Below are 26038 nucleotides of genomic sequence, written 5' to 3' on the forward strand. Positions count from 1 at the left end.
CCTTCAACAAATACACTAAACAAGGCACGTGTACATGTTTCTTTCTCCTAGCCGGCACTCTGCTTCATCTCTCTCTGCTCCTCTTTGCAAATGATTCTTCTGGATGTGAGGCCGCAAGACCAAGAGATAACAACATGGTGTCTGGGAGCAGGAAGCAAGGTTTTGTCACCAGTCCACTCCTCATTTGCCATGATGCTAAGGGTGAGCAATGCAGCTACATACTTGTTTCCTTTGTTTTCTCTCTTCAGTTCTAGACTGAAACCAGTAATGCCATCTGTTGCTCTATACAGCGGAGTCTCAGTTGTGTATCCAGGCTGTAGATGCTACTGCCTGAGTAGGTAATAATCAGTCTTAACAGTTTCTTACCTGCATAGATGTGCTGACCAGAATCTTTCAAAAGACTCTTCCAAAATAGAAGACTTCTAGTACCTGATATTAACATGCATTTCATTCCTTACTACAGGAAGTGCTAAAACTCTTTAGTACTTGAAACAAACAAACTAGCAGATGATAAATATTCTGGAGATGCAAAGTGCTCAAAATACAGAGATTGTAGCAGGGATTTGGGAAGAAGTGGTGGTAATACAAGTTCCTCAGACTTACTACAATGCTCTAGTTTCATGCTAGAATTTTGCTGAATTTCACACTAGTATTTTCTCCATTTGAGGCTGTGTAATTACCTTTAGTCTCATGTGGAAAAAAAAATATAAATCAGGATGATACCCTGAGAATGACATTTCTGATTAATACTAAGTGAATTCAATTAGTTCCCTTTGGAAGACCTTAATATCATTAAATTCAAATGCTTCAACCCCTTTCGTAGATAAAGTATAACAACATGAACAGAACAGGAATAGGAATAGTTGGAAGGAACCAACAGTGCTCATCTATTACAACTGCTTGACCACTTCAGGGCTGACCCAATGTTAAAGCATATTATTAAGGGTATTGTCCAAATGCCTCTTGAACATTGGCAGGCATAGGGCATCAACCACCTCTTAGGAAGCCTGTTTGACCACCCTCTTGGTAAAGAAATGCTTCCTCATGTCTAGTCTAAACTTCCCTTGATGAATGCATCTTTGAACCATTTCCAAGCATCCTGTTCCTGGATACTTGGGAGAAGAGCTCAACACCTTCCTCTCCATCTCCCCTTCTCAGGAAGCTGCAGAGAGCCGTGAGGTCACTCCTCAGACTCCTTTTCTCTAAACCAGACAAACCCAGAATCTTTGTCTAGGACTAGAATGTTACTAGAGAAGTAACAGATTAACATTAATGCTCAGCAATTATAGTTATTGCTATAAAAATAGCAAAACCTATATAAGTATTAATCCCATATCTTAGTAGTTAACTATTACCACATCCATTTTTATGGAATAAGATTATAGGTTTCATTTAGATTAAATGGGAAGACAGTTTACAGTTTATGCTAGCATAAAGGCAACAGCAGTGTTAGTTGGGAGGTAATTTTAATTCACCTCAAAGAATTGTTTCATTATGACACCACCAGTTCAGGCAACACTGGTTTTTCTTACAGGACTTCCTCAGGACTGCACAGAACATTAGCGATACAGATCTGTGGTGTAGTGGCTTCCACACCTGACCCCACTGACAAGGTCTTGTATTCATCAAAGCAGAATGATGTGAGCCTAGAGGTACACATTCCTGAGTTGTTGACCTAAGCATGCCAGTGTGCTTGAGGGCTGATTAGAAATGTCTTCTTTAAGTGGAGTTTTATCTTGGGACTATCAGGTTTGCACAAGAAAAAGATCATTAGTCAAGGTTACAAGACATTGATCAGCAGTCCTTGTTATCAAAGCAATCACAGTGCAAAGTAGTCTGTAGGTGTTAAACCCCATCTCTGTGCTGAAATTGGTGTCATACATGCTGAAGGAAAGAGGTCTTGTCACAATGATGAAAAATACTTTGGTTGGATATAAAGAGAAATGTGTCTGGTGGACAGTTAAAGGAGTGCAACTTGAATCAGCCTTACACATTCCTCATTCATGCTGATTGTGTGCTGTACTGTATCCACTTAAGAGCTGGATAATTGTTTTCCTGTTGGAAGTCTGCGGAAAACAATTTCTTGCTTGCTGTGTCATATTTACAGCATCCATGTTGGCTATACTGGGTATGTTTGCTATCTCAGGGCTGTAATTCCAAGTAAATATCCCCATGTTAAAAAGTTGATCCTTAAGTTTACTCTCCATCTCAGTTACAATAGCTGTCAAATGTAGTTACCTTACAGTATATGCTGTATAAAGCAGGTTTCTTCAAATGTTTTAGGGCTATATTAGGAAGCTGGGCATAATTAGTTTGACAGTGCCTTCTCTTACAAATTGGTCCGTGTGTATCAGGCACAGCTCAGTGATGAATTTCTAGCTGCATAGTTCACACACACCATAGCATTATTTATCCTGCATGAACATTGAAACAACATCTCATGCTTTTCTCACTGTACAGTCTGGTTATTTTTTCATTGTCTTTTATCAGGATTTTTATCAATGTTTCCCCACAGCTTCCAGATTGTTCACAATGCAGATGCAGCAGTTCTGTTCACTGGGCTGGGAACAGCAATCACATTACCCATGCTCTGCATTCTTTACATTAGTTGTTCATAGGAAGACACATTTAATTACAGAGAGTACTAACTGGGGATGGATGGACACTTGGTTGCTGTTTTAAAAGCCATGATTGACATAATAAAAAGGTCTAAGCTCCATTTGCTTCTTTCTGAAGCTTTTGCTAGTGACCTTTTATGTTTTGATGCAGCCTATTGCTTATGAAGGTCAGTTTGTTATAGCAGTTTACACTGATGTAGCTGTTGTGGTTGGCACTTAAGATCTGTATCAGGTGGGTTTGAGTGGGATTTTGAACCTCAGAGTTTTTCATTACTGTTTTTGTGACTGTATTTTTATTTTCCATAAATATGTAAAACGTTTAGAAGCCCAGCAATGCTTCTGACTATAACATCTTATGAACTGAACTCCTCTGGTTAACATTTTGTCAGTGCTAGTGCTACAGATCCTTCCCATTCTGTGTTCCCCAGTATCTTCTCAAGAAGCCCTACTTAAAGTAATTATTTTAGTGTTGCAGAAAAGATTTAAAGCATCTTTTTTTGTTATTTGACTGGTCCTATATGTTCTATTAATAATTATTATTTACAAGGGATGTTCTGAATGCTTTAGATTACATAGGAATGACTGCTATGAAGTTTGTGTTCTCTGCACAAGAGGCATAAAAATTCTGCAGGTAGGAACTCCCAGCCAATATTTTTCATCTAAATGAATATTTTATAGCTTTTATAAAAGCTATAGTACAGAATTATTTGTGACATGATTTTTGCTTAAAAAAAATAAAACCACCCTACTTATAATTTGGAAAATGTTTTATTTAGATATTTAATGGGTATAATGGTCCAGCTGAGAGATCATAGGATTTAGCCTGTAGTTGTTAGGCACTTAACATTGATACGGCTTATGTTCAGGAGGCCCATTTGGATAAAGCATCTTATCGTTTATACGAATATATGTTGAGGAAATATGTTTCATTTAGGAAAAGGTACAGCAAAGAGTAAACCTTTGTTTATGAATCCAGTAACAATTATGAAAAGCATAGCAGAAAGTATTTTTGTTCCAGCATCTACTTCAGCCCTGGCACATTTAAGGTCCATAGCTTCACTTAAATTAAGGTGCTTTTTCCTTCTAGCATTTAGAACCACTGGTAGGCTTCAAATATTATATGGAAATCTTTAATGAGATCCTTTTGTGATTAGTTTTGTTAGAGGGGACAGAATTTTGTTCTGGAGTAATAGAAATGAGGGAGAGAGTGCTGCATTTTCCTAGTGATTACTATTTTTAGGTTGTTTTTCTGTTCAGTTTTGTATTGCTTCTTACCTGAACTTGGAGAGCTAAGACAGATCAAAGCTCTGCATTGGTCCAGCTAAGAAATGAAAACAGGTCAAGGAGTGAGGCAGCAGCAGGAGTAGCAATTTCTAGCATCTGTGATAGGGGATAATTGGTAGGAGAATGCTTATGTGCTGCAGAATCATGCTGGAGAATGTGGTCATTAAACTATAAAGATGATAAACATAGATGGACAGGAGCAGAAGCTATAGATTACAGTAGGCTTCTTTAAATTTTTAATCCAGCTTTTTAAAAGCTGATCATATTAAACAACTCGGATAGGGAGATCTGTATAATGCCTGTTTTGTAGCTGCTCATCACATCTTTCAAAGACCTCAGTGTCCAAATACACCTTCATAGCTATTAATGGTTGGTATGAAGAGCGTTTTAGTGCCTGTAATGGGGAGTCAGCTGTGGAATTCCACTAACATAAGTATGACATCTCTGATAGTGAAACATGACCATGGACAATAGAGCAGGACATAAATAGAATTGTTAGGTAGAGGTCTTTTACTTGATCAGTAGGAGAAAGACAAGCTTTTGGACACACGAGGCTCAAATAAAACCATGGACTCAGTAGCTTTACTGGGTTTATGGCGTATCATAATATACCTCCTCATTAACCTATCTGTTCCATAGGAAACAAGGTGCTTGTTTCTCTGCCCAAACATTGTCTCCTCTCTTTTAATAACTTCTCTTTTACTTCAAAAGCTGTCAGCTATCTTCTCTTTCAGAGAAGATCTATCTGATACGCACCTAGCATTTCCAGGGTCGTGTAACATTTGTGACAGATCTCCATATCAGTTTCTGGTTTAAGTGCATTTCTCACCCTTTTCTCATTTCCTTAGTCATATTCATTGATACTTAGACCTTTGGCTAGACTCTGCTGAACTTAGTGGGGCAGAAACTTGTATTTGTTGCCTTCAAGCATGCAGTCTTCTGAAACCAGGAGTAATTAGTACAACTTCTACAGCTTTGCTTTCTCCGACAACAAGGTTATTGACTATCACAGCTTTTCTAAAGCTAAGTGCTGTTTATTCAGTCACACCACTTATAAAGCAGCAAACCTGCTGTAAAACTATGAACTGTTACCCATCCAACCAGGCAGCTTGCACTATTTGTATCTACCATCTGGTGCCACCTCCTGGCACCACTAGGTGACCCTAGTTCAGTTCTCAAGTAGTCTGTGAATAAACCTGGATGAGCAAACACGCATGCTCATGTAAGGGCCACCACTGGGGCTGTTCCTAGCCCTTCTTTGTTGCCAGACCTTTAAATATCAGATAAAACCAGTAAAATTATGCCCCCAATCTGCTTGGAATGAATCTTTAAAGTCATGAACATTTCCAATGCTGTTTTGCCTCTATCTGTTTTTCTCAAGTTTCTCTTGGGACTTCACTGCTGGACTTTCAGTTCTTTGAAAATATGCCTCATATGGCTGAGTTTGCTATGAATACATTCAGTGACAAGCACTTAATGATAAATGTGTCCTTTATAGCATCAAAACGGAAGTGTTTGAATATTTTGTATCTTCTCAGCATCTGTTATGTTGCAGTCTTTGAATGACCCAGAATCTCAGGACATTGCAACAGGAATATTTTCATTCTTGGTTTCAGTGTTGCCCCAGTTGTAATTGTAGAGGCATAAATCTCCCTCTACCTTTTGCCCTCACAGTGCCTGCTGAAAGCATCTATTTATATTTCTCAGAGTTCTTTTTCAACAAAGACAGAGAACATACAACAGATAATAGTTTCTGTAGGCTGTAAGTCTGCTCCCTGACTTCCTTTATTATGGAATGGAAGACAGTAGCCAGACCAAACAATAATGCAGTTTAGCTTAACTGAATGGCCCTGAGACTCACTTGGTTGATGGGCTTGCAGTGGGGTGAAAAACAATTTCTCTGCATGTATATAGTCAGAAAGCAGGAAAAGCTGTAAAGGAAAGGGAAGTGGTTGAGAGAAAGAAAAGCATGAGGTAGTCCTTGGAAAAGGAGAGGGTTTACAGAAACTGAGGAGAGGCTGGAGAGAACATAGCATAAATGAGAGTAAGTGAAATTGAAAGAGATGAAAGGCTGAAAAGAATTTCAGCTGTAAAAGTTGTAAGAATTTGAAAATGAAGAGACCTGTAAGAATAAAAATAAAGTTTCTTTGGGGTTCTTGGTGATGAAATGACAATGATACAGTGAAGAAGGGAGAGACAAAATCAGGGACTTTATCTGGAACATTAAGTGAGAGCAATTTTAAAAAGGCTTCTGTGCTGAGGCTAATACAGAAGCTGAAGAACTGTATGGGAGAGAAGTTTGAAGACAGGCTGAGAAGCTTTGTTAGGTAGGAACATTTGGCAGCATCTCTTGAAACCATTGCCCAGAAAGACTTACGGAAAATAAGAGGGGCACTAGCCAAGCTTCTTTATAGCAAGACCTCCCTAGGAAATTAGTGACTGAGACTCAATCATAAGTTTCACTGGGCATACAGGTACTCATGCTGCAGGGTACTTTACATCCCACCTGGCTTCAATTACAACTTTTCTGCTCCATCTTTCCTTGACAGATCTGGAGCACCATTCTTATGGAGACAGGCTGAGAGAGCTGGGGTTGTTCAGCCTGGAGAAGAAAAGGCTCCAGGGAGACCTTAGAGCAGCTTCCAGTGCCTAAAGGGGATGACAAGAAATCTGGAGAGGGACTTTTTACAAAAGCATGTAAGGATAGAACTAGGGGAATGACTTTAGGCTGAAAAAGGGTAGATTTAGATTAGACATAAGGAAGAAGTTCTTCACTGCAAGGGTGGTGAGACATTGGAGCAGGTTGCCCAGAGATGCCGTGGTTGCCCCATCCCTGTCAGTGTTCAAGGCCAACTTGTTCTTTAAATTTGGTTCTATGCTTTTTATGCCAAGTAAGACAGAAGCAGTGTTGCAGTGCTGTGCAGCAGTTGGCCTTGAGGAGTATGATCTGCTATAGGCTGCAGTTAACTGAGTGCCTGAGCAAGCCTGACCATCTGTGAGGACTACTGTGGCATCTTGGTGATGAAGGAGACCCAGAGAACATGGCTGAAGCACTGCAGAGAGTCAGTTGTAATTCTGGGAGCAATTACAGGAATTGGAGAGTTCTGGAAGGGCTGTGCAGTTTCTTGGCCTCTTGGTAACAACTATTCTGGCTTTTTGCAGGTGTTGAAGCATAGTCTGGTGGTTGAGGGAGCATCACAGATTGAAGCTTGGGGGATCTGTGGCCAGACACAAAGGGTAAGCTCTGACTCACAGCATCAGCACAGCTAAGTTATGGGACTGCATTGTAGATGAGGAAGGTTGGGTGAGTGGAAGGTGGTTGTGCCCTCCCTGGGGATGAGCCATACTGTATGGCAGTCTGGGTACTGCTGGGTGGAGGGAGCTGGAAATCTTACCTGGAAGGGTGAAGTTTGGGCATTTAGTGGGTGATGTACAGGCCTAGCAATGGGAATTTGCTTGACTGGCCAAGTGGTTGTGTACCTTGGACTACAAATGTTCATTGTGTGAGTAATAAGCTAAAACCCCAGTCTGTTTTACATATGAAAAAGTATTTTCCCAGTTGCAGTGTTTTACTCTTGATCTGCCAACTCTGTGAGGCACTTTTCCAGTCAGTCTTTAGAGTGGGATTTACTGGACAATGGAAGAGACTTTTGGGGTGGCATTAGTGACTGCAGGAAAGGTGTTACCCATTGTCACAAACACTTCTGTCTCAGCAGGTACCACTTCCTTTAAGGAGGGGCTGTTTGGTGGTTACAGGTGGCAGCCTTTGGATATTTGATCACAGAGCTGTGAGAACCACAAATACGAAGTTAATTGTCTGTAATGGAGATTTAGTGCTTGCTGCATTGCAGTTAGCTTCAGTGGAAGTACAGCTTAGTACAGTGGAACATTCTATGGACTGATTCTTACAAATGGTCACTTACGAATGGTGGCTGAAACCAAGCCTATAAACAGCAATTGCAAAATGTTTCTGGTGTGTCTGTATGCCCATTCTGCTGCCCTTCCAAATGAAGGGGAAACATGTAAAGCTACCGGCAAAAATTCTCATCTCCTTTTTACTTTTCTATTTGCTCTTTTCCTGCTCAGCTACTCTTTGACATTTCTTGCTTAAAACTGAGTGGTCAGTTTTCCACTTATGGTTTATTGTTTAGAGTTTGTGGGTGTCAGTGATTTCTCACTCAGGGGTTACAGTTTATTACTTTATTCTGTGGGGCTCTGTATTTATCAGGGTTTACTGTTTACACGTTGATTGACAAGGGCATTGGGTGTAAAAAGCAAATCTAACGATTGTTTGGATTCTGAGATTTGTAGTTTATCACTGTAGTTTACTGTGTGAAATGGAAAAATCTGAGTTCCTAGATAATAAGTGTAAGCCCTGAATCCTAAACAGTAGGTTGTGAACCCTTCTCTAGGGTTTGTAACCATCATGCAGCAGGGCTAATGTTCACTGTGATCTAAGAAAGGCACTCAGACTCTGTAAATTATTGATCTAATTTCCATTTATTGAACACTAGCAGGCAAAAAGCATAGTATAATCATACATTCTTTCAGATGCTGGGAACAACATTATGCAGAATCTGAGAGTCCTCCAACTGAGGCGTGGCCCACAGTGCATCTCCTGTCTTTGGGGATGATCTTTTGACATCTTGGTCTTTAGAGCTTTTACAGGATTTTCTTGGAAGAAAATAATGCTGTCCACCCTTTTACTATCTAATAAGGGAATGTTCACTTGAGAACCTGCTGCTTCAGTGTAAGATAAAGACAATTACATATAATCACCAGTGGCACGCAGGAACTGCCTTCAGGCTCCTTTGTCCCAGCTAGTCAGCTAAATTTGTCCTGTGACCAAGGTGAAATATGCAGCGTAACACATGCCTGAGGGCCAAGCTATATATGCAGCATAGCATAGCACAGCTGGAGTGCATGCCTTCTCAAGTTGACTGTTAAGCCAGTCACTAATGCCCCAACTGTACATTAGTCTTCTGGTTAGGATTGCTACAGTGACCTTCCCCTGTGCCACCCAGTGCTCCCCTCTGTGCTCCCAGAACTTGGGTCTCAGCTTGACACTGCATGCATGACATGCTGCCTCTGCTGAGATGGTGGATGAGTTGAGAGAAGCCAAAAGTTGCTTGCAGGGCTCTAGTCTAGGTGTAAGGCAGATGCAGACAGGTGAGATCAGGGTTTTGCATCGAATAACAGAACTGCATCCTATTCTTGAAGGAAAAAGCAGACTGGCAGTTACATCTCTTGTTGAATTTCATGAGGTTAGTATCAGCCTCTGGTCCCTCTGTGTAGCACTGTGATGCTGTGGCTTATGAGCCACTCCTCACAGTTTTGTATCATCTGCAGGCTTGATGGTACTCTGCCTCATCACTATGGCTTTTTGGTGTGCTTCAGGGTCATGTCTTAATTTCCATGTGCTCTCCCTTTGTCCTGTGATCCCAGAGCCTGTTTGCCCTTGTCAGGGCGTTAGGCAGCGCTTGCTGCTGCGCCCGGTGACCAAACGGTGGTCCTGCAGGTGGGACGTCCAGCACCACCATCCCCTCCCCCCGGTCCCCGGTCCCCCCGCTGCGTTTTGTCCACCTTTTTCCAGATCCCTGCCTCCTTCCTGCCCCGCCCGCCCCCCCCACCTTGCTGTTTCTCTGCCCTGCTTCCACTTGCTATCTCCTGTGTCTTTGTCGCATTTCCTCTCCCATCCTTTCTAAATGTATCCCCTGTCCAGCTAGCTTGTCTCTTCTCGCCTTTCTCTTCCTATTTATTTTCTTTCTTAGTATCTCTCAATACCCATCACAGCAGAGTTGGGGTTTGTTTGGTTGTTTGTTGGGTTTTTTTCTCCAGTGCTGTGCTGCTGTCTTTTTCTCTGTGTCATTCTGTCATGATTTCTGTCTCTTTTATAATTCCTCCATCACACTGCAGCTCATCGCTATTCTTTTTCTTTTCCATCCCTTTATCCTGCTCACTGTCCTTTTCTCTTTGTTCTGCTTTCCATCTTTGGTTTGTTGGTTTGGTTTTTTTTCTTGCTTCATCTCTCAGTCCTGCTCCCCATCCCTCTCACTCCGTTCTTCTCCTTATCTTTTCTCCCATTTCGCTGTTCTGTTCCCCGTTCAGGTCTTTTTTTGTTCTCTGTCATTGTGTCCTGCTTCCTGTCACTGTTTTCTCTCACTCCATCCTTGTCCTGCAGCCCAGTGCTTTTTTGGCCTTCTCCACATATCTGTCCTGATATGTGTCCTTAGGCTTTTCCCCCTCTTATCTCTGTCCTGCTCCCTGTCTCTCATTTCTGCCTCACTTTGTCCTGCCTCTCTGTCACTTTTTGCTCCGTCTGTATCAACTTGTTTTCCATATTTGCTATTGAAATAAACCTCTAGAGGAATCTGAAATCTCTTCCTCCAAAGTGGGGATGAATAAAAGAAGGAGTCCACTAATTCTGGCGCAACATGAAGGTCTCTGCCAGCAAACATCCCTAAAACTTTACCAGGACACAAACAGAAGAGCAGTCCTAGGAATTATCACAACTAAGTTTTAATTACTTCTTAAAAGATAAATTTAATCCTGTGGAACTTCCACTTCCAAAGAAATTCAGTAATAAAGAAAGACCTTCTCTGGAGCTTACCTGAATGCATAACACATCCAACAGTTTCACTTCCAGCTGCTACTGACCCGAGCAAGAAACACAGTATTTTATTAGTTCTGGTCTCTAGTGAAGGAAGATATAGGAATCACACAGGAATTACTTCCCCAGTTATCACAGAATCATAGAATGATATGGATTGGAAGTGACCTTAAAGATCAAGTCTGACACTTATTTTTTTCCTCTCTGTTCCCCCCAGTAGATGCAAATATATAATATACCAGGATCTAAAATGAGAATGAAAAAACACTGAAGGAACAAAGTTTTCAGGCAGTGAATTCTGAACAGATACTGTTCTAGTTCATACAATTAGCTGTGCTCATATGCGGCATCTTACTTCCCTGCTCCTATTTCTCAGTCTCTCTCTCTCATCAAAAAGATTTCATTTGATATCTTTCCCTGTCCAGCTCCACACCAGGATATTTGAATTCCTCCCTATCTTGTAGCCCATCACTGTTTTGTCCTTCTCTGTCTCTCTGTCTGGCTCCCTGTCCCCATTTTTTAATTCTTCCCTCTCTGCCTTGCAGCCTGTTGCAGTTTTTAGTTTCTTTCTCCGTTGCTTACTGTCCAGCTCCCTGTCCCTACATTTTAATTCTTCCCTTTCTGCCATATGGCCCATCACTATCTTCCCTTTCTCTGTCTCTCTCTTTATGGCTGTTTGGCTCCTTGTCCCTTACTTTATGAAATTCCTCCTTCTCTGTCTTGGAGCCCACTGTGGTTTTACCTTTCTCCGCCTCTCTCTGGCTGTCTCTCTCCTGTGTTTTAATTCCACATTCTGTTCCATTGCTCCATGTATTTGTCTGTCTGTCTGTCTCCATGTGTCTTTGTCCAGTTCCTTGCTAGTAGTTTTTATTTCCTCCCTATCCATCTTGTAGACCATTACTGTTTGGTTTTCACCCCAACTTTCTGTTTTCTTTCTCCATATCTCTCTCTCTGGCCCCTGCTCTTTAATTCCTCCCTTTTCCCTGTGGCCCACTGCTAGTTTTTTTTATTTTCTCCATCATGCTCTGTCTGCTCCTTGTCCTTACTTATCAATTCCTTCCTCTTAGACTTGTGGCCCATCACTTTTCCCCATTTTATTTCTACTGGCTCCTCTGGCTCCCTGTCCCTGGATTTTTAATTTCTCCCTCTGCCACATAGCCTGTGTGATCTTTTGCATTTATCCATCTCTCTCAGGCCAGCTCTCTCTCCCTATTCATCAGCTCCTCCCTCTCTACCTTGTAGCCTGTTGCCTTTGTCCTTTCTTCATGTCACTATCTCTGGCTTCCTTGATACAGGGTCAATGAAATGTACAATGTATATCAAAATCACTTTGTAAATCGATAGAAAGAACATGGATAGCTCTGTCATAGTATCATCCTGATGACCCTATTTTAGAATTCCCCCCTTTCTGCTTCTTTCTGTACACAGTGCTATTGTATTTGCTCTCCGGTGATCTTACTTTTTCTGGCTCCCTGTCCCTATTTCTCAATTATTCCCTCTCTGCCCTGTAGTGTGTAGCTATATGTTCTGGTTTGTGTTGTTCCCTGTGCCCTGCCCCTTTTCTCTATCCTTGGCTGACCCAGCTCCCCGTCCTTGTTTTATCCTCCCTCTCTGCCCTATTTGTTGTTGCTTTTTTGTCTTTCTCTCTCCCCTCAGCCCTCTGCTCCTATTCTTCTCCCCCACCCCCACCACATCATGCTGCCTGTCCCAGGATTTTTCTACATCTCCATCCTGCTCCATGTCCTTATTTTTCTTTCTCTGTCCTGCTACTACTCCCTCTCTCTGCTGCTTCATTCTCCACCTCTGCTGGGCTCCCTGTCCTCAGCTTTCTCTTGCTGTTCCATTCCCTGCCTCATGCTTTCTTACTACACACCCGTTGCCCAGCAGCTGCCACTTTTCTCCTTTCTTCTAGTGTCCTGCAGCCTGCTCCTCATTTTTTTTGGAGTCTCCAGCTCTGCCCACCAACCCATCGCTCCAGGAGCCAGCTGAGTGACTGTGTTCCCTGCCAGACTGACCAAGCATGGCTCCAGAAATTACTGTAGAGGTATCCCAGGGGCAGGCCCCCAGCCTTGGAGCAGACTCACTTCTAGGACTTGTTACACAGGTGACTGGAGAAATATTACTCGCTGTCTCCTTTGCCCTCCTGGCCTCGTTTGCGCTTCCTTTGCACAGGGTGAGGAAGGACATGATGCACTGTGGAGGGCAGGCGATGGCCCCCTGATTCTGCTGGGCTGCGGGCCGGGGCTGGAGGAGACCCAGGTGAGGGCAGTCAGGCTAATGCCGACAGTCCCGTCCTGTAAAGAGAAGGAGCCGGTGGGGGGGCTAAGTGCTGCCCTGCCGCGGGTGGCCGTGGAGGGGCCGGTGAAGAGCGGAGCAGTCCCTGAACGTCCGGGGGCTGCGGCCTGACGGAGTGAGAAGGTGTGCGGGGCCGCGCGGCTTGAACTGCGGATCCGTCGAGTGGTGCCGGGCGCCGGCGTTCAGCAGCGGCAGGCTGGTAGCTGTAGCGCTGGGATACAGGGCTCCGATCGGCCATGCTGGCTCCCGAGGCATGCCGGGAGGTGTAGTCCTTCGGTGTTTGCCGATGCATGCCCGGACCAGTGATTTTCGCGGGGTAGGCCGCCGGGCAGCCACACCGGTCTCTGGCCTTAGCGTCGCTGCAGCACCGAGCGTGGCTTTGCTGCCGCTTTCGTGGGGCTTCCGGCGGGTTTAAAGCTGCTTCTCGCCGCCCACCCTCTGAACGGCAGCTCTGCAGCTCGCACGCCGCACATACGCTTTCTCCCTTGCTCTTTGCTGCCGCCTAGCCAGTGAAGCGTGGTACTGCAGGTGGGCGCCGTGGGGCTCCGCTTTGCCACCCGCCGGTAACGGCGAGCCCCGAGGTTGCCAGTGTGGCTGATGGTGATGGTCACTCTGTGTGAGGGGGCTGCAGCTCTAGCGGATGCGGCTGCTGGGGAACACACTTGCCTTTGAGGGCTGATGAGTTGCATGTTTCTTTTGCAGACACAAGCTAATCCCGACATTGCTGTTGTCATCTTTCTTCCATCTTCCCTGCTCTGAATTTGCAAGAGGTAAATGGGGATAGATATATAGACATTTGCTATGGCTTCTTTTGTTCTCTGCTCTGCAAATGTTTGCATCTGGCAGCCTTAGCTGTATTGCTAAAACTCAGGGGAGCATGCAGGTGTTGGGTGCTGTTCAGCATGTTTCACATCAGGTGGTGGAATAACAATCTGTTGAATAGCATACAACTATACTCAGGAAGATGTTTTCTTTCAAGGTTCTATAAAAAAAGAGTTAGCTAAGCAGAAAAAGGAACAGAAATGCCTATCAGAAATGGAATTCAGAGGATATGAACTCCAGGGCTGGCCTTTCTTATGGCAGTCCTATAGACCCTGCAGACTGCCACTTGGCTAGTCCTAGCCCAGTTAGCACTGGTGTGACTAAGCAAGAGCAGTGATTGGATTACTACTGGAAGTCCTCAGAGAAAGGGTCACCAGTCCTTCTTAAGTTAGAATCACAGTGGAGGCAAACAAGTATGCAGTAGAACATTAAAAGCTACTTGGGTAAATGAGCTCCATTGGAAAGGGAAAAAATCTTGTATTTGTCTAAAAATACAATCAGAAGGAGAAATGGCAACAGGCTTTTTGGGATAATGAATGTGCTCTGTTGCAGTCTGAGGTGAATAGAAATGATTGCTACATCTGTCTAATGGATGGTGTCCCACAAGAGGTGCCTGAGCATTTGTGCAGGTTTGAGCTGTTGGAAAATGTACTGGCCTGCTGCAGACTGGCAACAGTTTGGACTCCTTTGTTTTACCATCCCTCTGTCTGCATTTTGAAGAGAAATTTCCTCTGGGCCAGTCAGGGAATATGGGTAGACCACAGCCTAGTTAGAAGTGGGCTGAGTTCAGGAATCCTTTTCACATCACTGTTAGTATGAGACTTCACCTACTGATGCAGAGGAGATTGCTGATTCGGTACATCTCTGTTTCCCTGCTGTGAGTGAATTAATCCCTCTGGCCTTTTATTCTTCATAGTCATACAGAGGAAGCTACCTACCTCCATATGTCTGTACTGCAGCATCAGCAGGCCCGGCTGAGGCTGGGATGGGCACATGCCATATTTAAATAGCAGCTGGCTTTTGCTATCTCATTATTACAGCCTTCTGGTTAAAGATTCTTCTGTAGAACAGAGGAGAAAGCTAATGTCTCCCACAGACAGAAGATTTCCTGACTACACGTTCACCCTTTGCCAAAAGCTCATACAGTCAACACTTTCTTATGATTAAACTTTCTTTGAGAAAAAAAATAATATTCTAACAATCAGCCCTTAATCTTTCACCTACTGCTACAAAGAAACTTTAGAAATAAGCTTTCCTGCAGTATAACACTTTTGAACTGTATGTGCCAAGAATTATAAACCCCTCTCTCTTCTACTTGAGAAACAAATCTGTTTCATAGAATCATAGAATAGTTAGAGTTGGAAAGGACCTCAAGATCATCTAGTTCCAACCCCCTGCCATGGGCAGGGACTCCTCACACTAAACCATCCCACCCAAGGCTTCATCCAACCTGGCCTTGAACACTGCCAGGGATGGAGCACTCACAGCCTCCCTGGGCAACCCGTTCCAGTGCCTCACCACCCTAGCAGGAAAGAATTTCCTCCTTATATCCAATCTAAACTTCCCCTGTTTAAGTTTTAACCCGTTACCCCTTGTCCTGTCACTACAGTCCCTGACGAAGAGTCCCTCCCCAGCATCCCTGTAGGCCCCCTTCAGGTACTGGAAGGCTGCTATGAGGTCTCCACGCAGTCTTCTCTTCTCCAGGCTGAACAGCCCCAACTTTCTCATCCTATCTTCACATGGGAGGTGCTCCAGTCCCCTGATCATCCTGGTGGCCCTCTTCTGGACTTGTTCCAGCAGTTCCATGTCCTTTTTATGTTGAGGACACCAGAACTGCACACAATACTCCAGGTGAGGTCTCACGAGAGCAGAGTAGAGGGGCAGGATCACCTCCTTTAACCTGCTGGTCACGCTCCTTTTGATGCAGCCCAGGATATGGTTGGCTTTCTGGGCTGCAAGTGCACACTGCCGGCTCATGTTCATTTTCTCATCGACCAGCACCCCCAAGTCCTTCTCCCCAGGGCTGCTTTGAATCTCTTCTCTGCCCAATCTGTAGCTGTGCCTGGGATTGCTCTGACCCAGGTGTAGGACCTTGCAGTTGGCATGGTTAAACTTCATGAGGTTGGCATCAGCCCACCTCACAAGCGTGTCAAGGTCCCTCTGGATGGCATTCTTTCCCTCCAGCATATCAACCGAACCACACAGCTTGGTGTCATCGGCAAACTTGCTGAGGGCGCACTCAATCCCACTGTCCATGTCACTGACATGGACAAGATGTTGAACAAGACCAGTCCCAACGCCGATCCCTGAGGGACACCTCTCGTTACTGGTCTCCAGCCTGACATTGAGCCATTGACCACAACTCTTTGTGTGCGGCCATCCAGCCAGTTCTTTATCCACCGAGTGGCCCATCTATCAAATTGATGTCTCTCCAATTTAGAGAGAAGGATGTCGTGTGGGACGATGTCGAATGCTTTTCACAAGTCCAGGTAGATGATGTCAGCTGCTCTACCCCTGTCCATCAGTTCTGTAGCCCCATCATAGAAAGCCACCAAATTGGTTAGTCAGGATTTCCCCTTGATGAAGCCATGCTGGCTGTCACGAAGCACCTTGTTGTTTTTCATGTGCCTTAGCATGCCTTCCAGGAGAGTGTGCTCCAAGATTTTGCCAGGCATGGAGGTGAGACTGACTGGTCTGTAATTCTCCGGGTCTTCCATTTTTCCCTTCTTGAAAATGTGGGTTGTATTTCCCTTTTTCCAGTCGTCAGTTTGGTGTACTCAGTCTTCCTGATTTGTTTAACATGCATCTTCTGTCCAGTCTGTCTGAAAAGAGACCACCTTACTGAAGCCCTAAGATGTAAGGCTTTTAGATCTATTTTTGTGACGTTGTAGATGAAGCAAAACCAAAACTGCTATGCGGAGGTGAGCATCAGGCAACAGAATTAATATCACTATGTACCTTGATTTATTGCGTAGCAGCCATATGGTTAGGTTTGTAATTTCTGTGTAGATAGCGGGATTCTCTCAGAAGTTGCCACACAGGAAAATCACAAGGAATCCTTACAGCAAAGACACAGGTGGCCAAGAGCTGACCCACCACACATGCTGCTGTCAGAATGGAAATACACCCATAGAAGAGCTGCAGGTCTCTGCCCCACAGGAGCAACCAGTTCCTGCCTGCCTCAGCTGGCATCACTTCCTTTAGGAAAGACTTGATCTTCCTGCTGTCCGTTCCTGCTATCTAGTTCAGCTCATCTCTAGGGCAGAGAGGAATTTGTGGAAGCTGGCAGCACTTTTAGATACAAGCACTGAGTACCTTCCTCATTTTTAGGCGATGAATTTTGTCATCTCCCCCTCCCTGTTGGCATAACTTCTCGGTAGACAGAATCACAGAATCACAGAATCCCAAGGGTTGGAAGGGACCTAAAAAGATCATCTAGTCCAACCCCCCTGCAAGAGCAGGGTAACCTACAGTACATCACACAGGAACTTGTCCAGGCGGGCCTTGAATATCTCCAGTGTAGGAGACTCCACAACCCCCCTGGGCAACCTGTTCCAGTGCTCTGTCACTCTTGTTCCAGTGCTCTGTCACTCTAAACAGTCACTCTAGACAGTGAAGCTTTGTTTGTTGAGTCATCTTGTTGGTTGAATATTTTCATGTTGATGGAACAAGATAAACCCAACTTAATGTAGTAACATTTATTTGGCTGCAAAAATAAGCTCACACCCAGTGATGTGTGCTGTTCCCCACCCTCATACAGAAGCCTCACCCAAAATGTAATTTGTTAATTGCCTTGCTAATCTACTTAATTCTGTTGGACTGAAGGAAGATTTGATGGCCAAGGGCAGAGCTTTCAGTAATTCTTTTGGTTCCACAATTGCCAGGTATAATGGAGACAGTCTGCTTGACTTCTGCTGTGATAATACATTGGCAAGAAGGGCTCTGTAAGGCAGGTCCTAAAGGTTTCTTTGACGAAAGTCAGTGAGTAAACCACTAATAGACTGAAAACTACAATTTTGCTGAAGTCTGTTATGATTCCATAAAGGCTTTATTGCTACACACAAACTGTGTCTGCTGAGATCTGGCTTCATGTCAGAAAAGGTGTAGTACAAAAGTACTTTGAAGATGAGCAGTGCCCAAAAGGCCTTGCAGTTCTAATAGATGAAGGTGAGAAAAAGAAAGGGTTTTTGTCTCTATGCTCTAGAAAGACAGTGGAGTAGGTGTACCTTGAAATTGTACACTGCTGCTCATAGCTCTGAACCAGCTGATAATGCTTGTTATTGCTAAAAATCACTATTGGACAGGCAAGGGCAGCACCCTACAACATTGCCTTGAGCTAGCAGACATCTAGATTGCCTTGAGCTAGTCAGCATCTGGATGTACACCAGAACATCCACCCATCACTATGTGAATAGGCTGTAAGAACCAGGATTTAGTGCTGGGTCTTATGTCCAGTGTCTCACTGAAGGTAAACTTTCGAGTTGGCCTCCAGTAAAGGGTGTTGTATTTCAAAGTTGGGACAGTTGGCAGTAGCGAATATGTAGTTGCAATCATTTCACCATCAGTTTGATTTAGTCTGAGGGAGATTAAAGTTTCCTCCTGACAATACCTGGGTAATAAAACTGTGATGCTTCTTTAGTGACCACTGCAATAATATAGATTAAATATAGATAAATAGATTTCATTGTTCATTGTCATCCATCACCACATAAGTCACTTCACTCAAAGTATCCTGATATAAAGAGATGAAGAAACAACCTAAGAGAAAAAGTTAATTTTCCTCAAAGTTTAAAACCCTCTCAGAAATTTGAAGGAATTTCCTAAATGGTCTATTATAAATCCCTTTTATATTCCTAAAAAAATTTTTATACACCATCTTTCATCTGTATGTACCTCAGAGTATGTTTTTTCCATATTGAGACTAGTTTTTACCCAAAAGTTTCAGGAAGGGCTCATGATTTGGAATGCTCCCATGCTAAGGACCCTACCTTAACATACATGGAAAAGCTGAAAAATATTTAATCTGCCTAAACGTCGCCATCCATCACTTTCAAATTGGAATGACTGCAAGACTCCTGTTCAACCGCTACTTTGCTCTATTAACTTGAGGACCAGACAACTCCTACCTAAGCTTTCATTTCTGCTGTGCATGACACAGTCATGCAGTGTCAAAGGGCACTATTCAAGATAGTTATGTAACTGTGGAAGATTCCTTTTATCTTTGTACTTTCTACACCTACAATCTGAAGGCAATTAAATAATATGCCTCAGGGCATGTCTGCACAATGCAGAGATTTTCAGTTACCACCCATTCATCCCGTAGTGGAAGTTGCCATGACTCCCAGGAGTCATTACAAAAAATTAAATTATGTACAGCTGCAAGAGCTGTCTGTTACAATGCTTCAGATCTTTCCGTGCCTTCAAAGTATCGGAGATTATGGGAAAAGTTAAAATATTTTTATGCATGGACAAACATTTAAAAAGCACCCATCTGTAGCTCCTAGTCAGACTGCCTAAAAGGCCAACAGATACCTGGCAGAACTTGAAAGTCTTCCACATTAAAGTATCAGGTGATCAGGATGCTTTACTTCTGCCCAGTTTAAAATTAGGCTAAAGAAGTTTGGTTTTCAGATGCCATCAGGAGCTCAGCACTTGAATACCTTGAAATGGAGACAGAATACTTACTTTTGAGAATCTAAGCAAGTAAAAGTAGAACTCTGCTGCTGTCTGCAGTTACTGATGATATAACCAAACTGAACAGTTTGGGACATTTTCCATAGGATTGTGGGCCTCAGGTTTGGTTTTCCTGATGTACTCCAAGTAGAACTAGTGATTTAAAAGAAACTCTACCAAAAGAAGACAAAAAATCTATTTGGTCTGTATTTTAAAGTTCCAGTGACTTTTCCACTTCATGAAGAACCAGACTTCTGGCCAGAATACGGTTTGGCCAGATCCCTGTAAGTGAATTCAAAAAAGCCACTGGTAATGCCATGAAACAGCAGAGCTAATGAGCCCCATCTCACTGGTAACTTGAAGGTTACAAACCTGAGGAAGTACATCTCTTTAGCATGCTCTAACAAAGGAGGGAGTTATGACACACAAGAAAAATTATTCCACCACATGTGGAACTGTGTTAAAAAAACAACCAAACAAAAACAAACCAAGAAACCTCACACCTTTATTAGATTTATATAGTCCAAGACTCTGTAATTGCGTAATGACAGAATTTAAAACTACCATTTCTACTTCCATCACTTTGTCCTTATTTTCTGTAGGCACTATGACATTTAAGTGCATATCTGCATATTATTTATCAACAGTATAATATTTTTCAATATTTAAAGCTCCTTCTACCAGTTCTCTTTTGTATAATTTTGATCAGCAGGTTTCTTGGATCTTTGAATCCAGACTAAAGTAACATATTCCAAATAAGCAGAAATGCTTAGATGACTATAGTTTCCATAGCTGACTTGGCATTCTCCACCCCAAATCGGGTCATCCCTTCTGTATATGATATTGAATTCTGCTGATTGTACACTGTGAACATTCAATCTTTTGGAAAATTTCTTCTGTCACCTTCCTTTACGTATAGCCAGTATTTTGGTAACAAGAGTACAAGTTTATATTTGCCTTAAGTGAATGTGCGTGCATATTACAAGCGCTCCAGATCTCTGTATCACTGTTCTGTAGTCTTTCTTATCTTATATAGTCATAAATCTGTGTCACTGCACACCTCATCAGTCATGATTTTATGGTTTCTACCATATCTTTGCTCAGAATGTTAAACGGCATCCGCCCAAGAGCTGAGCATAAGCTGCACACCCAGTCTGTAATAATCCCTTGTTTATAGTTACTGTCTGGGGTTTAGGAAATGAGAGTTGGAAAAGGAATTCCTCAAGAACTGAAACTTGCTCTCACAAAAAAATATTACACAGTGCATAGAATGTGGCTTTGCTAGAGGACTGTATTTTCTTAAAACCCTACTGACTGCCAGGTAGGGAGCATGTGAAAGTATCTATACTTAAAATGTTTATCCAAGCATTCACAATGCTTGAATGATCACACAAAGAAGTATTAGATGTCACACCTACAGAAGCAGAGCATCTCTTTGAAAACATCCTCATACATCTCTTCTACAGGTTAATGTGTCAGTAACTCTTTAGTTAAAGGACCACAGCACAGTTTGGTTTGGCCATCATCTGCAGCTGAGGTTATCCAGGAATTATTGGAGACTGGCAGTAATGGATGCACCTGCCTAACACTTTTACCCTTGTTTCATTTTAGGCAGCCTCCTCAGTGTCAGGTGGACTCTGGAGGTAGCAGAGGTGACAAAATTGAGCAGGAATAGCACCAAACTATCTATCAGAAGAGAGAAATTATTGTCTTTCCTCTGTAACTGTCTGTAGTTTTGATGTCAGGGTGTTTGACCCCATGGATTTTGCTCCGGTCTATTAAAGAGAGAAAGTTATTTGTGAAATTCAGCCCCAGAGTTTAGAGGGAAAGGAAGAGGGGACTGTGCCTAAAGATACACACAAGTACTGAAACAAGAATGATTGCCAGACATTAAGGAGGTTTATCCTCAGTTTCATAGCATGCCGGGGCTGGAGTCTGCAGAATGTCCAAGAAAGTTCAAAACCACTTGAGACCTTGGCTAGGCTTGCTGAGATCAATAGGGCAAAACACAGTCCTGCCAGAAGACATTTTTAAATGCTTCATTACACGGAGCCTGAAAGGCAAAAAATTGGACCCAATCTTATCCAATCTCAAGCAAATAATCAAAGGGCAAGGGTCATGATTGACGGTTGTTTGGCTTAACCTTGGAAAACTACCCAAGGTTTTCATGTCTATGCAAACCTAATACCAACATTAAGATCTTGAGGGATAACCAAAGCAATAACTGTTTTCTCATTCTACACATTCTGTCTGCAGATATCAAAGCGAAGTTGACAACTTTGCATAAAAGTCAAGATGAAGTGGCTTGTGATGAAGAGCTAACTCAGTGGGTCTGCTAACAGCAATGGATACCATACTCCACCCAGCTAAATGCTGGGCCGGGTTGTCATGGTGCATATCAGAGCTTACTCTTTTAAACACCAGGCGTGGTGAAGATGGAATTTGGACTTGAGGAAGAAACTGCCATGGTGCTTGCTCAGCGACTGACTTCCCCACAGATTAAAATCAGACCAGGTACCAGAAACAAAACCAAAGAGCAATTCCAGCACAAACAGAATATTTCTATGACGTTACTGGGTGATCCCCTGGTTGCGTAAGGCCCATAGGGGACTGTGTAATAGGTAAAACAATCTCAACAAGGAGAATCTCCTCCTGTGAGGAGACAGGTGGTATGAGACATTGGGGTCCTGCCCTCCGTGGCTTCCACCCGTGTGCCAGTCTCTTCCCTGCCCGCAGAGGCACCACACCACCAGCTCCCCTGACCGGGTGCAGCCTGGGCCCCTCATGCAGTGCTCGAGCTAGTGCTGACCAGCTCAGGGCAGTTCCTGGCCCCCCAGGCTGAGGTGTGAGCCAATATATGGGGGTCACAGTGAGGCCCAGACACAGCCTGGGGTGGCGGGGGCTAGCAGTGCATGCCAGGACATCAGCCTGCAGGGCCTACAGCCAGGCAGGGCAGGGCTGTGTCATGGGCCAAAGAGCGGCCCCAAGCTGGGCTGCTTTTTAGTTAAGGTTTTAAGTACCAAACCTTAACTCCCTACTTACCACCAGCTTCTGCTACCAGCATCTCTGGTATTTGTCTCAGCCTGCTGGCAGGTGCTGGGGAGTGTCCTTAGCAAGGCCAGCCATCCCAGCTGTTCACCTTGGCAACTCCCAAAAGTGATCTACCATCATCCCACCAAAAGCACATTTGTGTTTACAAAAACCAGGAGAAGCTTGGCAGTGTTTCAGCTACTTGCCTTCCAGGGAGAAGCCTCACCCTTCACTGTATTTTCCAGTGCATAATTTTCTCTTTCCTAGATGGCTGACGCAGTGCAATTGGACCACCTTTAAGACTTAAGGGTTGCTCATCTGCTCATCTACCTGTAGCCTTTATCACAGCCACTGTTTCATTTGGGTGAAACTTTGGTGTTTTACAAATCAGGTGAGTGCTGTAGTCCCTGAGCTAACCAGGTAATTTCACTCACATTTTTCTTCTTTGGACTTCCTCATTTGCTGCGAAAAATTAAATGCACCTGGGCCAGAAAGACGGGCTGACTCATATGGGATGTGTAACACCAAGGTACAAGAGCTTACCCTGCAGAACAGGCATTTGAGATAAAGGCTGGGTTTTCTTTCCACTCTGACCTCCGACAAGTCTTGTCATATCATGGTTCCACCCTGGGAAATGGGAACTAATGAGCAGCTCTGAAACATGATCCTGGGGAAAAATTTTCAGATATAAGGAGCAAGCCCATGTGACTTTATGGAGTGAATGCAACTACAGTACTATATTGCACCTGGTCCCTGGAGCACAGCAGTCTGGAAACCTGTTCCTAGCTGTGTGCATGCAAAGGGAGACAAGAGCAATGCTTTACAGTCTGTGGCTGCTTAAAAGATTTTCCTAAGTATATTGTATTATTGTCTTCATTTTATTCATCTTCTGGATTTACATGTTAACACAGGCAATAGGAGAAATGTGGGATAAAATGAAAGCTATTTTCCATAGTAAAATCTTAACTGATTAGTACACTAAATTTTCTTTTCTGTTTTCTCTCTTTTTTTTTTTTCCCATAAAGCTTTTCTCACAGATTATCCTCTGCTATACTCTTTGTATAGCAGGCCTAGAATAAAGAGAATTTACCATCTACAAGTAGATGTCACACAATCCATCTCTTAAAGGTTTATTCTAAAGTACAGGAAAGATTTAAAAGTTTGCCTTTCTTGGAAGCCCTGTACTTAGATCGTTAACAGTGTGAAGGGAATTGCCCCTGCTTCTGTTTCCCAGCTTTACCCACATGTTTTTGTATCATTGCTAATCCTCCCATTTTGATCTTAGTTTTAAGAAATTGTTTTCATAAATCTAAACTTGTGAAGTGGATATTTTTGACTCACAGATGGTGTCTGGCTTAAAAACAAAGAAGGGAGAAAAGCATTCTACTTCTTTGAAAACCTGAAAGCATAACCTGATATGACCTGGAGGATCAGAAGGGGCAGTGAAGAAAAGGCAGAGGTGTGAACTTTGGGACTCTTAAGCCATCACAAGGTTATTTCTGAAGCCTAACATAAAATTTCAACACAGTTTTAAGTCTTGCTCATGGCACAGATGCACTATGTGCTACTATACAGGTAAATCATATATTCTCATACGTTTGCAAGACATAAGCCTTGTTTTCCTGTGTAGCTCAAAACTCGAGTGCTTTTTTATAAATACAGTTCACTCCAAAGCAAACAGCAGAATGCTAATTACTCATTCTGAACCTGACAAAGACACAAGTGATCTCCATTTCAGTTTAGTTCATTTCAGATGTAGAACTTGTAGAACAAAGTACAAATAGCAATGAATTTCACAGGTTTCATACTTTGCTAGGGTATGGAGTGGGTTTAGTTTGTGATATGGGGACAGACTGTGCAACAGGTTAAATTTCCTGTCTGTCTCTGCTTGTAGAAGCAGCAGGAGCTGCCAGACTGAGACTTTTTTTAGCTCAACTCAGTCATCTCTTAATGGGTTTTCCTGTCGACTGGAGAGGGAGGTATTTGTGATCTAGGTAACGGAAAGCAGCAGTACATAGTTCCAGGAATCATGGGAAGTATAGGATATAGATCAGACCATATTAATAGATGTTGACAAGCTTCTTCATTTTTAAGTTATTTATAATTGCACACAGAATCATAGAATCACAGAATAGTCAGGGTTGGAAAGGACCTTAAGATAATCTAGTTCCAACCCCCTGCCATGGGCAGGGACACCTCACACTAAACCATGTCACCCAAGGCTCTGTCCACCTGGCCTTGAACACCTCTAGGGGTGGAGCATTCACAGCTTTCCTGGGCAACCCATTCCAGTGCCTCACCACCCTTACAGTAAAGAATTTCTTCCTTATATCCAATCTAAACTTCCACTGTTTAAGTTTTAACCCATTACCCCTTGTCCTATTACTACAGTCCCTAATGAATAGTCCATCCCCAGCATCCCTATAGGTCCCCTTCAGATACCAGAAGGCTGCTACGAGGTCTCCACACAGTCTTCTCTTCCCCAGGCAGAACAGCCCCAACTTTCTCAGCCTGTCTTCATACTGGAGGTGCTCCAGTCCCCTGATCATCCTGGTGGCCCTCCTCTGGACTTGTTCCAACAGTTCCATGTCCTTTTTATGTTGAGGACACCAGAACTGTACACAATACTCCAAGTGAGGTCTCACGAGAGCAGAGGGACAGGATCACCTCCTTCGACCTGCTGGTCACGCTGCTTTTGATGCAGCGCAGGATACGGTTGGCTTTAGTAATTTATAATTGTACATCTCTGTATATTTACATAAAAAGGAAATTGTATTACAATTTTTTTTGTGAAGCAACTGTAATAACAAGGTTTAATAACTTAATTGCAGGAGCCATTGCGTATCTAGAGGGCTGTCTTGCTGTATGAAGTGATCATTCCTTAGGACTATATCTTGAGAGAAAGCAACCTTATCCGTGAGGTTACAGATAATGGGAGAAGTCATCCTTCCTGAAACAACCAGGAAGAGGTAAGAGGTTTGTAGGCTTACTCAAGACATGAGAAATTGGACTGGAAGAAAAGGAACTGCACCAGTTCATCTGGGATCTATAGAAAAAAATCAACCAGGCACACAACAGCTGTTTAAAATTGGTTCAAGTAAAGGTTTGCTAATATTAGAGTGCTGAGGTGATGTACTGTAGGTTACCCTGCTCTTGCGGGGGGGGTTGGAAGATGATCTTTTGAGGTCCCTTCCAACCCTTGGGATTCTGTGATTCTGTGATTCTGTGACTGGAGGGACAATGTAGGCTTCATCAGCCTCAAAGAAGTGTGCAATGGTGAGCTGAAAATTCAATCACACTTCAGCATTCATTAAGCCAGACCCAAGATTTCCAATTTTAGACACAGCTGCATCTGTAATTTGTGTTATGTTATAGAGAATGAGCCATGTGCCTCGTTTGTTTACACTAGAATGAACCAGAACTAGCACCACCAACTTTTACAGTAGCATATTGGAATTGAAACAGAGCAGAATCAGACCTTTACAGTAGTATACATCATTTATCTCTGTAGGTAGCTTGGTTTCACAAACCCATTGATGGAAATAAAAAAGCATCACTGCCTCTGAAAGAAACTACTGTTAGAGAATGGTCTTTGCATGCCACAGGTTTGCTGTGTATTGTAGATCCAAACCAATAAATGTAAAATACATCAAGATGCAGATATGAAATTATTGAACTCCAGTGAGACAAAAGCAACTGATGAGAT

The 26038-nt window shown here is 43.2% G+C and overlaps 1 protein-coding gene across 1 annotated transcript in view; it reads left to right on the forward strand.

Annotated features, from left to right (window-relative positions):
* Window positions 1-21737: 21737 nt before the first annotated feature.
* The window catches only part of LOC136009921 (zonadhesin-like), a 58951-nt gene continuing 54650 nt past the window's right edge, over window positions 21738-26038 (forward strand). Inside the window, exon 1 of the mRNA XM_065670385.1 lies at window positions 21738-21816. Within this exon, the coding sequence (XP_065526457.1) occupies window positions 21738-21816 (79 nt within the window). The remainder of the gene's footprint in view (window positions 21817-26038) is intronic.

The sequence above is a fragment of the Lathamus discolor genome, chromosome 3 (assembly GCF_037157495.1).
Source record: "Lathamus discolor isolate bLatDis1 chromosome 3, bLatDis1.hap1, whole genome shotgun sequence".
Classification (NCBI taxonomy): Eukaryota; Metazoa; Chordata; class Aves; order Psittaciformes; family Psittacidae; genus Lathamus; species Lathamus discolor.